Source organism: Engraulis encrasicolus, chromosome 5 (genome assembly GCF_034702125.1).
Source record: "Engraulis encrasicolus isolate BLACKSEA-1 chromosome 5, IST_EnEncr_1.0, whole genome shotgun sequence".
NCBI classification, from domain to species: domain Eukaryota; kingdom Metazoa; phylum Chordata; class Actinopteri; order Clupeiformes; family Engraulidae; genus Engraulis; species Engraulis encrasicolus.
In genome coordinates, this window is record NC_085861.1 from 43,129,578 (window position 1) to 43,147,337 (window position 17,760).

At 41.0% G+C, this 17,760-nt stretch overlaps 2 protein-coding genes and 1 pseudogene across 3 annotated transcripts in view; 1 reads left to right on the top strand and 2 right to left on the bottom strand.

Moving 5' to 3' along the window:
• Nucleotides 1-753, top strand: part of si:dkey-199f5.8 (beta-1,4-galactosyltransferase 3) — a 33,410-nt gene extending 32,657 nt beyond the window's left edge. For both annotated transcript variants that reach the window (XM_063199501.1, XM_063199500.1), the window contains one exon: nucleotides 1-753. This exon is cut by the window's left edge and continues 731 nt beyond it. The gene's annotated coding sequence lies outside the window, so the exon portion shown is untranslated.
• Nucleotides 1-14,877, bottom strand: part of LOC134449801 (fucolectin-like) — an 82,333-nt pseudogene extending 67,456 nt beyond the window's left edge.
• On the bottom strand, nucleotides 10,326-12,942 carry LOC134449802 (fucolectin-like). The gene is made up of 4 exons (XM_063199908.1): nucleotides 12,615-12,942; nucleotides 12,328-12,482; nucleotides 11,900-12,028; nucleotides 10,326-10,450 (listed from the first exon to the last, which is right to left on the bottom strand). The coding sequence occupies exons 1-4, from the start codon at nucleotides 12,929-12,931 to the stop codon at nucleotides 10,326-10,328; spliced, it is 726 nt and encodes a 241-aa protein (XP_063055978.1). The 5' UTR covers nucleotides 12,932-12,942.
• Nucleotides 14,878-17,760: the final 2,883 nt, after the last annotated feature.

Here is a 17,760-nt window from a genome sequence, read left to right on the forward strand (position 1 = left end):
GACCGTTTGTTTGCTGTCAAAAGAAGCGACCTGGGGTGCATTTCTCGAGGACAATGTTAGCCTGTTAGCAACTTCTGTAGTGGCCAATGGGAAAATGCATTGAAAACAACAAAGTAGCTAATGTAGTAAGCAACTTTGGTTTGGAGAAATGCACCCATGGGTTGTGTCAGCAGGGAGATACGATTTCAACTTTCTTTTCTTTGAAAAATTCAAAAACCTGTGGCCTTAGCATACTGATGTATTTTTTTCAGTTATACATTCTGTGCGTCGCTGTGTTTGTGCGTGCGTGCGTGTATGTGAGTGCGTGTGTGTATGTGTACACACACGTGGGCCTGGGTGTGGTGGTTGCATGCAGTCATTTGTGTGAGTGTACATTTGCTTGCCTAAAAAATGTTTCCATACAAGTTAAAATAACCCTATGAAACACAGTTCAGAAGTGTGATTAGTGGGAAGGCTGCATCATCACCGGTAGCCAGGACGCGCCCTCCTAGTGACGCAACACTTTCTGCCTTGCTTCTAGTCAGGCCAAGAGCAATGTAAATATCGCTTCTGATCTCCAGAAAAATCGGGAACTCCTCCCACTTTGTCGAAAACCAGTAGCAAACCTAGCGAGGCGGGTCAACCATGCCATTTGGGAAACGTTAATTGTTATGTTCTTGGTCAGACCAAGTCTCGAAGAGATTTGAAAATCGATGATAATCAGGCTACATCACCAGTCCCTATGGTGAGTCTGGGGATTGAAAGGAGACAAGGCAAAGGTCACCCCCGTCTTACTTTCATATTGGATTTTTTTTGTTTTTACAGTTTTTTCTGGCCTTCTGTACTCAACACAATGGTGCAAGGTAACACACCATAATCCCCTGACCTCGCACACCTTCTCACGGATATTAAACTGGGTGTATTCGCACAACAGCCTGTAGCCATGAACAGCCCTGAATGACATGATGGCTATTGCATTTCAGGTCATATAAGATCAGATGTTCGTTTGACGTTCATTACATTACGTTTACATTTTCTTCCCTCCAGTTCACATGTTGCTTATAGAACTCCACGTTGCTTCAAGCAGATAAACACGCATGTTTGCACTTCAGATGCTTACTTTGCAAAGCCTGTGATGTGCCTTTGGGATGTTTTGATGCTTTTGGGATGCTTAGACTGCAATATCCCTTTGCCAGGTTATGACGATCATCTCTGTTATTCGTATCTACAAAAGTTAGCCAGTTGTCTTTATCTTCGGTAGGTAGGCAAATGATTTGAGGCCTAGAGTCCATAGGTTAAATTCAAAGCCCAAGTCATTTGACTGTAGAGTCCACTTTTAAAAACTTCAGACATTCTCTGTATGATCAAAACCCACAAATCATGAGTCACCTTGTGTAATATTTAATATTCATGTAGTCACTGTGAAGGTTTCTAAAACATACTGTAGCCATTCAAAGTAAATAATCATGCGTGTATGTGAGGGAGATGAAGTGCCATTAGCCTCACAGGCTCTGAAAAGTACATTCTTTCTGATGCCAATTTGATTCGTATTTGTTTCCCGCACACCTCAGCTGACGGTGAGTCACAAACTCTGATTACTCAGCTTCCTGGGTTGCCATTTCTCCACTGTAGCACATTTGATATTGTTCCACATTTCTCACAGAGTGAGTCAGCACGATCATACAGTATCTCACTCCCTAACTGTAACATCCGTGACATCACGTGTACGGTAGATGGTTGTGAAAAGATTCCAGTTAAACCAGTTAACCCACTCCTGGGAAGAGTCTGGTGGCGTCAGAGAAAGTAGAATATATTGAGAAGCCTCACTGATTGGTGCCCATTGTAGCCAATAAGCTTACAGTTAAAAAAATATATTACAGGCAGCTCCATTGAAAACCATTAATTTTTCCCTTGTCTGTGGTGGTTGGCGATAACATGCAACTTCCGTCTCTGAACGTTCTCTTTATATTCCAGTTTCAGTGGTGGCTTCTATATCTGAGCAAAAAAATGGCCGACATTGAGGAAATGAAGCACTAAGGAAGTGACCAAAGTAGATATGTAGTATAGCCTACCATGTACACACTCCAATGTTGCAGTAAGCACTGGTAGCGGCAGCATACTGTTGGTGATTCATTTGTAGCACAAGTCTTTTTAGGCAGAGAAGGGACCAACCACCCTCCATGATGCACGTTCTTAACTGCAATTTGGATTGACTCAACACTGTCTGCCTGGTCTGAAATGATCCGTCAGCCCTCACATTTCTCCCGCTGAAGATGATTAGTTAATTTCTGATTTGTCCCCCCCCCCCCTTTTTTTTAAGGACATTGTGAATATGCCACAGCATTTTATCTGTTGAAATGCAGTCTAGCTTTCTGATTATATATTGGCATGCTCTTCATACTGATGTCTGTGTCTTAGCCAAGGGCCTAGAGAGACTATCACTGGGCTGGAAACCAAAGATGGCATTCTGGCAGGCAGCTTCTGAGCTTAAACGCTTAACGAGTGGGCCAGAGAGGGGTCTGTTGCATCACGACATGAATCCGAGTGTGTGTGCGTGTGCATGTGTGTTAGGGGTATTGGACATAAGGATGTTGTGCGCATGAATGTGTCCGAGATGAGGACAAAGTGTGTGTGTGTGTGTGTGTGGTGGGGGGGTTGGTTAGGCCTATCCGATTATATTCTGTATGTGTATATATTTTTACAGTTCATGGGGTTTTCACATGTTTACAGAATGGAAATGAGTGCTGGTGGTGGTACATTTTTTGTCTTCATAAGCGACACTAAATCAGATTTTTTTTTAAAAGATTTTTTTTTGGCTTTTGTGCTTTTTATTATTGTTACGACAGTGCGAGAGAGACAGGAAATGAGTGGGGAAAGAGAATCGGGGAAGGAGTGGCAAATGATCTGGGTCGAACCCGGGTCGCCGGCGTGGTGGCCTAGTGCCCTACTGTTAGGCCACGGTAGAGCCAAATCAGAATATTTTTAATGGATTAATGGATACCGGGTTTCTGCCCTGTACATAATATCCTGTCCTGTCTACCTTGGCATGATTATTTTGATTTCTTTTACTTTGGTTTTTTTTTATTGTCAAGGTTCAATTGTCACATTTGTTTGAAAAGGAAAAATCTTGCGGTTCATCTTTATAGGGGTCACACACTGCCTATTTACCTCTGGTGTCATAAACGTGAAATGCTTCGCTCACAGACCATAGGAAAAGAGGAACACAGACTGGAACTACCGCCTATGAAGGACTTGAGTTTGAGAGAGTGCTGTATGAACGAATGAGGAAGTTGGTCCAAAACAAGGAAATTGGACCTGGACTAATCAGACTTGTGAAGAGCTGAGGTGTTTATAGCTTTATCCACAATTGTGCTTGTGCGTACGGACAGCTCATTTTATGTGTGTATAGCTGATCGGGGGTAGGTGCCAAACTATGCAGCACATCTTCGACTTGTTGCATTGCAGGAAGTTAGGCCTATGTTTTAAGTGGTTGTAGATTGCTGCTTTCAAGAACTTTTGGGGAATTGGATGTATCAACCACAAAATATATATATATAAAAATATAAGTGTATCATAGCGGCAATAGGTAGTGTGTGAAAACCTAATTCGTTTTTTAAAGCTGTTCTCCAACATTACTCATCCAGAGATCATGTTTTGGAGTTTTATTGGTTTATATATGTAACGGTAGCAGTTTTTGGCTGTTGTGGTTCAGCTCCACTCCACAACACAGCCAGGCAGACTACACTGTGGTCGTAGGGCAAATAGTTCTCTCTCAAATGTACGCAGGAAAGTGAAACCTCTTGTTTATTTTGTTTTCTTATCAGAGTCTGCACAGTCCAGAGTTGCCTTATAATAATGATTAATAAAACAAATAATCAACTGGTGCTTTGCTTGTTTGTGTAAGTTATTCCAAGGGTTGGGGTATATAATATTAAGTGCAGCCAGCAGAAGTTCTGGTAGTTAAAAATGTAATTTCTTGCACTTTCTTAAATGTTGTTTTGCAGCACGGGTAGTGAGCTGGGTGGTGAGGAAACCCCTATCGTCATTCAACTAAAATAGTTTGGACTACCATATACTCTTCCTGTATTTAACCACACTTAAATAAACTTAATTGCACTTTCAAACAACTGTGTGTGAGAGAGGGGAAGAGGGTGTTAGGCAGGAAGGGAAGGAAGGGGTGGATTGTAAACAATGCTGATGCGTTTATGTGGGCCTGAATGTAGGTGCAGGTGTGGATGGGTGAATGCACAGCCGTCTAATAAGAGTTGTGTCAACCAGGGACCAGGAAGTCGGTTGGTGATGCGATTCGTGTAGATTAGAATATTTCTAAACAGCAACCTTCTGCTCGCTGGAAACTAACAGAGAACCATTACATACCAAACAAAGATTAAGTACAAACGAATTACATTACCTTTACAACATTTTCTGTGTTCTACGGCCACCTCCTAGAACTAAGTAACTACTATTGGAACTAAAGTCAATGGGGATTTCCATGTTAACACTCTGTGATGCTCCATGAGAGCCGGCATTGCTGTGGAAAGATTGGAGAGGTCTATGGGAGTAACGTAACTTTGTTATTAGAGGGCTCTGGGTGAATGCAGATCTGTAGGTGTGAGGGGAAGAGGGCTAGAAGGGTGGGGGAGTTTACGAGTAGGACTATATGTATGATGAGGATGAAGTAATATTTGATATTATTTTTTAGCGTCATTGTATTTTTAAAGATTATGACCTGTTTGATGTAATTTATCTAATTCTTTCAAGGGCGGGAATGGTGAAATGCACATAAGGGGCAGGGGTAAAAATGCATTTCACAAACTCATGACTGTCTGTATAAACTGAATGAACACAATACATTATATAAAGAAGAATTAAAGGTGCACTGCACTGTGTAAGGTGGTGGTGCAGGGTGGAGTAGGTATTGAACTATGCCGCTCATTGAAACAGCGCTGCCTAATGCCAAATTTAATCTTTTCATTAATATTTTCTGAATAATAAACTAATATTTACGAGTATGACCAAAGCACTGTACGTTTTGCAGCTAAAAATGTCTATTTCTGGAAATTCAAAATGGCAGACCATGGAGAAGATCCCCATTCTCATGTATGAAAAGTGCAAGTGGTAAGTATTTGTTAAAAAGGTAACATTTGTGAATGTGCAGCTTGAATTCTGGAAATGAACTAGGCCAACTAAAAATATTACACAGTGCAGGTGCACCTTTAAATTTAATATAGCCGATCTTGAACCTGTAGATCTATTGTTTTTTATTGGCTATAGTGAGCCTATATGCCTAGCCAAATTGCCTTTGCTTGTACTGTTGTTCTTTTTATTATCCCATTACTAATTAAGATTATTAACTGGGCCAATAAATACGATATAACCCAATTTAATTAATAAGACTTAATCTGGGCTATCGCCAGTTGCACAATGGATAACTACCCGCCGCAATCTGACTTGTGTATGTTTACCTATTTACTAATTAATACCCAAGTACTTCTATATTATCACTATTACATACTTAGTTATTTAGTTAATTAATGGGCTCAAACAGCCATAAGCAGGGTGAACTATGGTAAATTGGGACACTTTTGGTAGATCGCAAAAAAAAACACACTTTATGTTTAAAATACACCAATATTTAGTAATTGTATGTCTTCATATGGGTCTTGGGTACATTTCCATGTAGGAATTAGTTTTAAAGTATAATATTTTATAATATATTAACATTTAAAGACAGTGAGACACCAACTTCGTTATGAGAAAATGCTATGGTAATTTGGGACACCCTTTCATGTAAAATGGGACAGTCTGTTTGATTATCATTATTTTTGCGCAAACTGAAATAATAATACAATTTTTCTCTTGTTAACAGTAGACTAGGATCTTAACTATTTAAAAAATGATATAACATCCCTGAAACATTTCCATTTCAAGAGAATATTGAAGGAGTAAGGCATGTGTGACTGTGGCCATGTCCATTAGCATGTGGGATGCATATTACAATATAGGCCTATGGCGAGCTAATATGCTATGCTAACAGCTAACAGAAGCCCATTCTGTTGCTATGAGAAAACTGTCCCATTTTAGCTTAAAATATTGTCCCAAATTAGCTCACTCCACTTTACTTACTAAAATTACGTCTCCTTAATAAAGTAAAGACAAATGTCTAAATGTTTTGATATTGAGTTAAACCTTTAGTAAAACAACATGTATTTCAATCATATTTTGTACCATATAATCACTAATTCAGTCATAATATCCTTATGATCTGATAGCATAATCGACATGTCAGCTAGCTCAACTGACAGGTGTTGGATCCACTGTCACTTCAAACCTTTGCTCATTCCTTTTATGATACTTAACACCAAATAAAATTATTGTTCCTTATACATGACAGTTGCAGTAACAAGATTACATCCCATTTTGTGATTGGCTGCTAATATTTAGAAAGAAAACAACCCAAAACCTTATTTGTCCCAATTTAGGTGATGTCCCAAATTACCTTAGTTCACCCCATACATCACCCATCATCTTTGTGCAGAAGAACAGGAAAAGGAACCGGAAGCCAGGAAACTCACAGGAGAAGACGAATGCCATTGCCATTAAGATTACATTAAGATTAAATTGTTAGTTAAATGTATTGATACATTGCAAGTGAGAGAGTAATCAAGACATAACAATTAAGCATAACCTAAGTGCCTAAAGGCATAAGGCCTTAACAACCCCTTTGGTCTAAGATGCGTAGTTGCTGCTTGCACCAGGGCTATGCTGCCCAGATGGCAGCAGCCACCCGGCCTATCCCCAAAGCTCTCTCCCCAGCTCTCTGCTAAAGGGGGATTCATACTTGTCGTGACTGGCGCTACCCTCCTTCATACTTCACTCGCGACCTCACTCGCGCCGTCACGTGACCCAAAATGACGTCACACGCCGTGGCGCAAGCTGCCGTGGCGCAAGCTGCCGTGGCGCGAACGTCGTGCACCCCAGAATTTTTGTAACTTGTCGTGCACCACCAGCGACCAGTGTTGCCAATTTAGCGACTTTATCGCTAGATTTAGCGACTTTTGGCCACCTCTGGCGACAAAAAAAATCATCTAGCGACTTAGCGACTTTTCAGGCTCAATCTGGCCGAATCTAGCGACTATCTCTCATGTCTTGTGAGAGGCAAATTAGTCTCCCTCCCCACGACACCACAATGCATTTTCAGTGGCGGATAGAGACAGACGTGACACATGATGCACCACGGTGTGGCAGCTTTTGTGATACGCACAGGAATTCTCATGCACGTACATCTGCTTGTATGAGACTACGGCAAGCGATATGGGACAAAGATATGGCAGGAACCGAATGTCAACATAAACCGAGATTACACAATCTTCGATATGGTCACCAAATGTTTTGGAACTGTCATTTATGTTATGCCTACACTTTGGAATTAGATCAGAGTCTTGTTGTTGCACAGGTATATTTGATTTACCTAAACTGTACCCTGAACTTTACTCGGTCTACCCTACAAGCATATGACAAATTTAAATGAGCACTAGCAGGCTGGCCGCACCGACCGCAGTGAATCTCGGGCACATGGCGACAAAAAACTCATCTAGCGCCTTTAGCGACTTTTTGGTGCATGTGGCGACTTTTTAAAACGTGCATTTTCAGTGACAAATGAATCGTTTTTCCACATAATTCTGACTCTGCGCCGCCGTCAGAAGCGTTTCCCACGGTTAAGCGGGGCTGCAGATAAGCTCTGATCTCCAAAAAGTAGCTAGCACCACCCATTTGTACTGTGGACGAAGGCATGTGGGCACGTTTTCTGTAGATCAGCGCGCCGTGCGTGACATTGTGACGTCATACGTAACGTCATGACGTCATCTAGCGACTTCTAGCGACTTTTCAGCAAGCCCATAGCGACTTTGGCTGATTTTCTTTTGGCAACACTGCCAGCGACCACGCAGGTAGCCAGACAAAGCAGGAGTTGCGAAGAGAGGCTACAACTACTGTAGGCTACTACAGAATGGATCCTGCATCATTTTGAGGATAATAAAATGTCCTAGAGAGTTATTGTATCTTCTCTCTTAAATGTTGTTCAGTGAAACAATTGTTTACTTTGTTCAGAAGCACGTTGTGTTCGGCGATCTATTTATAAATTCTGCCGCCAGAACAATGCTCTCACATGGTCTTGGAATGATCTGGCAATGTAGGCTACAACAAAAAATATAGGTTTCCTATGTTTCAATGTGGTAAGTCACAAGTCAGACGTTCAGTAGCCCTACAGCAGCCGTGTTTGGCTTTCTATTTTATACATCCGTAGAACTCACGCTGCGAGTTGCGAAAAATACTGCCGTTTCTCTCATGAACAGCAGAGGGCACTTCTGACAATGCGAGCGAAAGCGCTTTTGAAGTATGAATAGTCTGTCGCAAGTGATGACGTCATTAATGGTTCTCGCGCCACACGCGCCAAAGTGCGCACGTGAAGTATGCAGAGCCCTTAAGTGAGAACGGCTTGTTCTGAGCCAGGGACAAGGCCCTGCTCAGAACCTCACCTAACCTGTCCTTGCCCCCACCGTTTTCTCGAGCTGCATCTGAGAACAGTATTTAAACCCCACATGATGTCATCTGCCACATGATCATCTTACATGTTCAAGACCCAACAAGGACAACACATCAGTACCAAACTCAGTACAAGAAGATACAAGAATACATTCACAAGTCCTATTCGGTTTAGAGTCTCCTCTGATTGGCCTTTGGAAGAACCACACCATATTCAATAGCTGTATCCATGAACTAAGATACCTCACCTACACAAATAGTATGTGTCAGCTAAACTCAGTGGATCGGTCCAGACCTTCTGTCTGCAGGCCTAGCCTTAGGCCTTGCTCTATGTCAGCTTGGACTGACCCTTAGCTATCCTTGTTGCTTGGGCTACTCAGTTGGTGAGTGAGTGACCTGACACCTTGGCTAAGTTTACGACAGGGCAGCTGACCTAAGCATCCAGCTCTAGACCCCAGAACTGCATTTCTTGCAAACACACACTTGAAGTCGGAATTAACACCATCTAACATAATGAAAATAATATGTTACATTCCAATAAGTAATTGGTAAAAATGTTCCCAAAAACCACAACAGTACCAATCATTTGTCTGGGCTTCACCCTCATTTACTGAAAAAATTAAGCTAATTATTGAAACATCGGTGTTAGCCCATACATAAATCACAAATCTGGATTAGAATAGATTCAGACAGAGGAAACTGTACCAAAGTACTGTGTACTGTAGTGCAGGCTGTCAGGAATGGTGCTGAGGGTGATTATTTTTGGGTAGCAGAAGCTAGTTAATTCCATCAATATTTCTTAAGGTGTGTGATGTGCAATGTTCAAAGTTGTATGTGTTTTTTCCCGGGGGCGGAGTTGTCCTACCAAAGCTCAAACCAAACCTATGTCCTTGGTGTAAACATAAGCTACATTTATAAATGGGAATCTGACTGTATTGTGTTTGTTTTCATGTCTTACGCACCTCTCACTAGAAGAAATTTCCCCCATGGGGGACAATAAAGCTACTACTACTACTACTACTAAACATTGCTTTTGAAATGACACGTTTATAACATTGAAACGAAAGCATGTTGCTTTTATACATTTTAGCTCACTTCTCATTCTCACTTTAAATTGCCTTTTTTTAAACTTCTGAAATGTTCTTGAAAAAGGTCAGCGGTATAACACAGTTTGTCTGTCTTTGTTCCAAATATAATACTTTTGCTGCTGTTAAAATGCCGCTTTGTCAATGTCATTTTTTTCTGTATTACGTATGTCTTGTTGCGGAGTGGATCACTTGACATAAGAACAACACAAATGGTTCAGAACAAAGCCAATGTTGTACAGAAATTGGTCTGTTTATTATGAGAGTATGGCACAGTCTGCAATACAGCTGATAACTTGTTGATAGATTTGGAAATAACAAAAACATGTTTGCTTTAATTTGTTGAAAGAGTATGCTGTAAGTTAGATTTCAGGAGTAGTTGAACTATAATGCAGCTGTATCTTACATTTTACATAAAACTGAAAGTGCCCCATGCCCCATTTAAATGTACCCTATGCTGTAATTTTCTAAGGTAATGTTGTATTTGTTCTGCTATGTTGCAGAGTGGTATACAGTCACTTCAAGCAATTTGCACTTCTTCCCAAAGTATTACATTGCACCATTGATTAATGCAGTATACTTTCTTGCAATGATTAGCCAACCTACATTTGATAACTTAAATTATATTAATATGAAAAGGGGAAAAAAAACATCAGATTGCATTACAGCACGAAGAGTGTAAATTATCTCTGCCCTCCTCTACAGTTTCCCTGGACTTTACTCCAAAGGAAATCCAGACACCTCGACCTCACAGAGACTAAGGTACTCCGCACGTCCAGGTATCACCACGGTGACATGGCGGCCGATCATCCCATTGCAGTCAAAGGTTTGGGTACCTCCAGCTGGAATAGAGGAGATGACGGCACACCTGAAACACACATGAACACAGGGCAGGGCAGTGAAGGGCAGCACAGGGCAAAACAGGGTAGTGAAGGGCAGCACAGGGTAGTGAAGGGCAGTGAAGGGCAACACAGGGCAGTGAATGGCAGCACAGGGTAGTGAAGGGCAACACAGGGCAGTGAAGGGCAACACAGGGCAGTGAAGGGCAACACAGGGTAGTGAAGGGCAGCACAGGGTAGTGAAGGGCAGCACAGGGCAGTGAAGGGCAGCACAGGGCAGTGAAGGGCAGCACAGGGTAGTGAAGGGCAACACAGGGCAGCACAGGGTAGTGAAGGGCAACACAGGGCAGGACAGTGAATGGCAGCACAGGGTAGTGAAGGGCAACACAGGGCAGTGAAGGGCAACACAGGGCAGGGCAGTGAAGGGCAACACAGGGCAGTGAAGCGCAACACAGGGCAGTGAAGGGCAACACAGGGTAGTGAAGGGCAGCACATGGTAGTGAAGGGCAGGGCAGCACAGGGCAGGGCAGTGAAGGGCAGCACAGTGTAGTGAAGGGCAGCACAGGGTAGTGAAGGACAACTCAGGGTAGTGAAGGGCAATGCAGGGTAGTGAAGGGCAACACAGGGCAGTGAAGGGCAACACAGGGCAGTGAAGCGCAACACAGGGCAGTGAAGGACAGCACAGGGTAGTGAAGGGCAACACATGGTAGTGAAGGGCAGCACAGGGTAGTGAAGGGCAGCACAGGGTAGTGAAGGGCAACACATGGTAGTGAAGGGCAGCACAGGGTAGTGAAGGGCAGCACAGGGTAGTGAAGGGCAGCCTGTCTGTCAGCCAGTCTGTCACAGGACAGTTGCAAAGTTTTAATGGGGATCTGGTGGAGAGGGACGGTGCGATGACAGTGACACCAACCCTCCTCTACTTCCCTGTGAATTAGTCTGAGATACATTACTAGATGGCGCTTTTTCCAAGGGTGCACGTCAGGCTGCCCCACTCTTATAGGAAAAATGTCATTCAATCACAACAATAAGAAATGGAGATAAGGCAGTTACCTTTCGTTGTCCTCGAAGGTTCCAATTAGGATTTCTGCTCCATTAATCCAATGAGGGTGATTTACATAGTTGGTGATGGTCACAGAAATCACCTGGTGCTGTTTCAGAAGGTCAACCCTCCACCAGGGTCTGAATTCCTTTAAAGGTACAATATGTGACTTTTTAAAAGGCTATACCCAGAAAATATACTGCCCATTCACATGTGTTATCTCTTTCATATATTTACGCTCATCATCACTTTCTAAGTATTCATTATGACTTGGAAATGAAAGCTTTTCATATAGGTTAATCTTTCCATTTTGAACGGCCAGTTAGAGAATTGCCTGCAAAACTTACTCAGTAAATGTGCATGAATAGGTCAGATGTGTGAATAAACATTTTGAAAATAATGACTGAAGTTACACACCCTAGCCGTATGGCTACATGAGCCACGTTCCCATCTGCCATCACGATTTCCATCAATGGCGTTGATGGCAAATCCATGACCATTCAAGCTTGATTGTGTGGCCACTCCTCTCAGCGCTGCATTCTCTTTTTGGATTGAGAAAGTTGAAATGTTTTGTCAAAATGGGCTCAAAGAGAGAGATTGCACAGCACACATGAATTAATATCGCTTTAACATTACATAAAGTACATATTCTGAGACAAGAAATAATTAGGGTCTAGCATGCAATTGCCTTTGGCCAAACAGATAGATACTTGACCACTCTTCACAGTTTAAAAATTGCGTGCAATATGTACTTTTGTGGTGTACCATCTAGTTTCTCTCATCCATTATCCACTTACAGTGCCATGAAACAATATTAAGTCATTTGATCTCCTGTGCTTACCATATTCCTTTCGGTAGCCGTAGACCTCAACTTCACAGAGCGTCAAAAGCCTTTTCTCTCCAGGTAGCAAAACATTGACGTATCGGCCCACATTGTTTTCTGTGAGTGTAAAAGTTTGAAAACGTCCAGCAGGAATAGAAGAGATCACTCCTGCTCTGTTTGGGTATTTAGCCAAAACATAGATACAACATCAAGACCTCATAAAGGCAGAATTTCTTGTGCTTTTGTTCCCTGGATTAATTTATCTTGATATCCCAAAGCATTTTCAATTAGTTGTGGAAACTCACAGTGGATTGCGGTTGCCATTTTCCAGCAGGGAGCTGCCAATATGAATCTCAGCTCCATCGAGTCTCTCAGAGCAGCAGTCACCTCTGTTGGTGATGACCACTGATGTGATGATGTACTCCTTCAGCAGGTCAACCCTCCACCAGGGGTTGGTCTGTGTGTTAGTGGAAGAGCAGGATCCATGATGGAAATGTGAGTCACGATTTCCATCAATGGCATTGTGGGCATCACTGTACCCTGACCAGGGGTTGTCAATCAGGTTTGACTGGGTTGCCCTTCCATACAGGGCTACATTTCGACCTGTTGAGGAAATTGACATTCACATCGCTATTCCATTAACAACCAAAGCACTTTTGTTTTGTTTTTGCTTAAGTTTCAGACTCAGATTGCAATCACATTGACTCGCCAAGAGTTTCCAGACGAAGTTCTAAAGGAAAGTGTAACAATATTGTGCATATTATTTTCAATGTTAGCACATTATTTTGCGATCCCATCAGCACTAACATTACATTAGGCTACATTACATTACACTTTGCTGACACTTTTTTCATTCAAAGTGACTTACAGATATTTGCAGGGTATTGGTTACAGTCACTGGAGGAATGTGGACTTAGGTGCCTTGCTCAAGGGTTGCCTGGTTAACACCAGACCTAATCACAACTTTCAGATCGAAACGATTGTGTAGAACTAAAGGCAGTATGGGAGTTCCCAGGCTAGCACAAGGGCACTTCAGCTATGAAGTCAAGTAGGCAGTGGAAGGGTGGGATTCGAACACGCAACCCTTTTTATCTGTAGTCCAACTCCTACCATTACACCACGGCTATCCTATAACATACTAAGTTAATAAAATGCTTCATGTTAAAATTTACTTGACAATTTTCAGTTTATGATCAAAAGTGGAAGTAAATTAAATGAATGTAAGGGGGCCAAAACCAATTATTGTCATTGTGTTATCATGAAACCCACGCCCATTCATCTTGAGGACTTCACCACAGTAATTCTGCCTAAATTATCAGTAGCCGATATTTCACTGCTCTCTGTCATTCATTCACCATTTGTGATCATTTACCTTGACTTTGCTCTGATGCGGCATTTGGCGATCCTAATCCACCAAGAAAACAGACCAGGATGAGTGTTTTCATTCTGTTCGAAAGAGAAGCACTGTCAGAATAATGATCATTTGCCCAATCATTTAGGCCAGGGGTCATTTGTCCCTTGAGACTTAAGTGTCAAATTAAAATATATACTATGGTGTCTGTTCCTTAAAATAAGGGAGAAATGAGGCCTATTGAAAATATGTTTGTACATACTGTATGCTGTACTCATACATTTCACACTGTTGTACTCCAAACTGCTGAACTTCAGGTCAGTCAGTTAGGCCTACCAGTAAAATAATCCATGTTGATGCTCATTTTCAGAGTAGAACTAACAACTCAATTTATTAGAGTGTGAATGGACAACAATGTTCAGCATAATGACACGTAGCCTAAAATTGTAAAAAGAGACAGATACATGTAGGAGTTGGCCACCACTAGTTTAACCCATTGATGCCTAAAGCACTTGCAAAAAACGCCTGCTGAGTGCTGCTCTTTTTGGGAAAGGTTGCCCTCAGCCTATACTGTAAAAACCCAAATATCTCAGCCGCTGAAGCACATAAAAACATGAAGTAAGTTGCATTGAAAATCTAAACCCTCATCTTGCATTAGAATGTGTTAATTCAGCTCTAACATACCAACATTTTTAATAAAAAATATCTCAAATCTCATGAGCCTGAATGCTGCGTCATGCAGCTCCAGACGCCAAAGGTCAATGTTGTGCAACGCAACCACCAGCATCATTGGGTTAATAACTAAAACAGCCATCTCTTGATTTGAAGCTTTTAACATGGTCTTATTTCTATGCATATTTCAGGTGTTTTTTTTACAAGGTATGGCTGATTACTAACACGATGTAAAAAAAAAACCCAGCTGTTATATTGGGAATCTGTTCCTAAACATTTATATTTTATTCAACATGCGGTTTGCAATCTACATCTCACAGGCTGACAGGAAACTAGAGGGGGAAAACACGTTGTTCCAATCAATGACAAATAAAAATCAAAGCAGCAATGCAAAACAAAGCATTTCCACGCCGATTGTGGTACGTATTTGAAGGAAAATCAAACGTTCTTGTCAACTGAAAATAAAGGAGCTTACTTGAGCATCACTTACCTTGTAGCTCACTTCAGTATTCTTATTGTTCAGTGTTGTTGTTTGCTGAGTCTCATTGAGACCAAATACTGTATATTCGGTTAGTGGTCAGTCTACTTATAAATATGTGGTTCACAAAAAAAGCTGGGGAGACAGCATTCCTGAAAATCACAAGGTACAAAACTAATCAAATCTTTCAAATCTTGAATCTCTCATTTGAAGGAATGAGGAACAGTGTTTCTGAAAAAGTTATGAAGAGTTCAGATGCAAAACCCCCTAACTCCATTTCTGAAGACCTGCACTTCTATATTTTTAGAGAACCCCATTGTTGGTTTGGTTTACATTCATGTAGGCCTACTTGATAATACATCTAAATAGTTATATTACATAAATAAAATAAAAAAAATATGCAATTTTGCTTATTACAAAATAGCTTTGTATTAAATAAAAATGAGTTGAGATTATTTTTTGAAAAGGCACTTAGGGGGTTTTGCATCTGAACTCTTATATTTTTATTTCCTTATTCCTTCTGTAAGCCGCTGACATGAGGTCATAGCAGTGGTGCTTAACCTGGGGTGTGCGGGCACCCCTTGCGTACGGAATTTTGTTTGTGTTGAGGTTGTGACCAAAATTCTGTTTGCGAACATTATAATTAGGCCATATCAAAATAAATTAAAACATGTTTTGGTCCCCATTTAAAGTTATTAAGATATCAGTTAAAGTCTCAAGCAAGAATCTTTGAAATTAATCTCTTAAATCCTTCTTTAGTGCGTAGAGGTTTGGGTTGGGGGTGCGTGGCTTGTCTTGGGCACAGGTAAGGGGGTACTTTAAGAAGAAAAAAAAAAAAGTTTAACCATTGCACTATAGAACCAAAAATATTTGGTTAGGCTAAGCTAGACTTTTTTTGTTGAAATGCAGTCTAGCTTTCTGATTTGTTTGCCTTTAAATATATACGCTAAAACTACTCAATCAGAAAAGAGGAGCCAATTGTGCCCAGCAACATGGCTCAGAAAGTTGTTGTGTATCATTACCTTTGTGACCTGTGTCCCCCTGGGCATGGACATGGTAAGCCAGTGCATTAATCCACCCATAGTTAGAAGGAGAAGAGAAGCATTAGCCTCTGGTCATGAAATGAAATACATTAGAGCTGGTTTACCAGACTAACTTCCTGATCTCTTTGAATGTCACGAAATATAATTTCAGGAACGAGTATGAAGGAGCACTTAGGCCTATAACTAAAACAAATAAGAAAGATTAAATATTTCAATAGGCCTATTTATAAAAGAGATCAACTGAAAATATTTTTTGGGGCAGCCAGGACATCTGGTTCCTGCCACTGCCTCTCTGCATATTTGCCTACTGTCACTCACTCTTTCAGATTCAAATGACTTGTTCCTGTTGCAGTTTAAGCTTGTGTACATTGTAACCAACGTGCACAACGTGCACTTTGTGATATTTGTCAGCTTCCCTTGGGAGAGGACCCTCTCTGGTGTGATTCATGGTCAAGGTGATTCTGTATTTTGAATTCATTTATTCACTACATGGAAATATCAGGGGAAAACAAACGGAGAAAACGTGTCACTATCCTGGCAGCAGGGCCGTAACCAGACATTGTCAAATACCGGGGTCAAATACTGCATGCTGTACTGCAGACTGTATTCTACATTTAGAATTCTTCAAACACTGCAGTCAAACTCTGAAGTTTGTTTTCATTAATCACTGCCTTGAGGATAAATGGGGGTGGCGTATACAGACTGAATTTATCATTGTTGATCATATATATTTTTTCATAATAGATACATTTTATATTACTGAAAAAAAATACAGAGGACATGACCTCTGTGTCCTCAATGGTAGTTACGGTCATGCTTGGCAGGAAAGCCAAACTATGAAATTAATATCAGGCAAATGTACCGTATAGGATACTCAGTCACTGTCACATATGAATGAGTCACACACACACGCCACACTTGTCACACACACGTCACACACACACACACACACACACACACACACACACACACACACACACACACACACACACACACACACACACACCTTACTCTGAATTTAAAACAATTATTGGTGTGTCATTTGATTTTCAGCTGAGGTAGGCCTATGCTGTGTTTGTCTAAACAAAGCCATCTGAATTGAATGACTTAGTTCACAAGAAAGGTTAATCTCACTTGAAGTTTAAGAAAGAATAAGTAAGGCATTCATAATTCATGCAGAGCCACTGTAAACTGTGGAAATATGTGTGGTGTTCCCATACCAAACCGGTACTGAGGGTTATTGGCTAGGCCCTATCTGTTGAGAACTCAGAAGTTAGGCCTATATTTAAAGGAACAGCACACCTCATTTCAGGAAATTGCTCATATGTACGTAGTTATGCCCTGGTAAAATATGAGAACAGCCTACTTTGGATTTTTTTCTATGTGTTTGCATTGCCTAGGTTAACAGTATAGTCATAAGTGTAGCAATGGGAGTCTATGGAACCAAACAAAATATCATCAAAGCCCCTATAAACATCTTTATAATTATTGTAAAATTCACCACAGTGCAAATTGGTTATTTAACTCTGCCCTGCGATCACTAAAAAAGAAAATGATACACACGTTCATGCTTAGTAATACTTGGAAAAACTGCAAATAGGCCTATGTGAAAATCATAAAAGGGTGGACTGTTCCTTTAACACCTGTCAAGGTTCATCTTTCTTCTAAGTTTATTTTTCTCCTCAAACACACCGAATGACTAAAGTGACAATGTACAATATCAATACTTTTGAATGATTGTTTTGTGAATTGGCCTAATGTGGGACACAACCAAATACGGCACTTCAGGCAGTGGTGTAGTCTACTTTTTTATGGTGGGTATACTGTATATTTGAGCATTTTTTGAAGTGGGTATACTGTATATGTTTGTGCTATTCAAAATAATGGATCAATCAATTTTAAGTGGA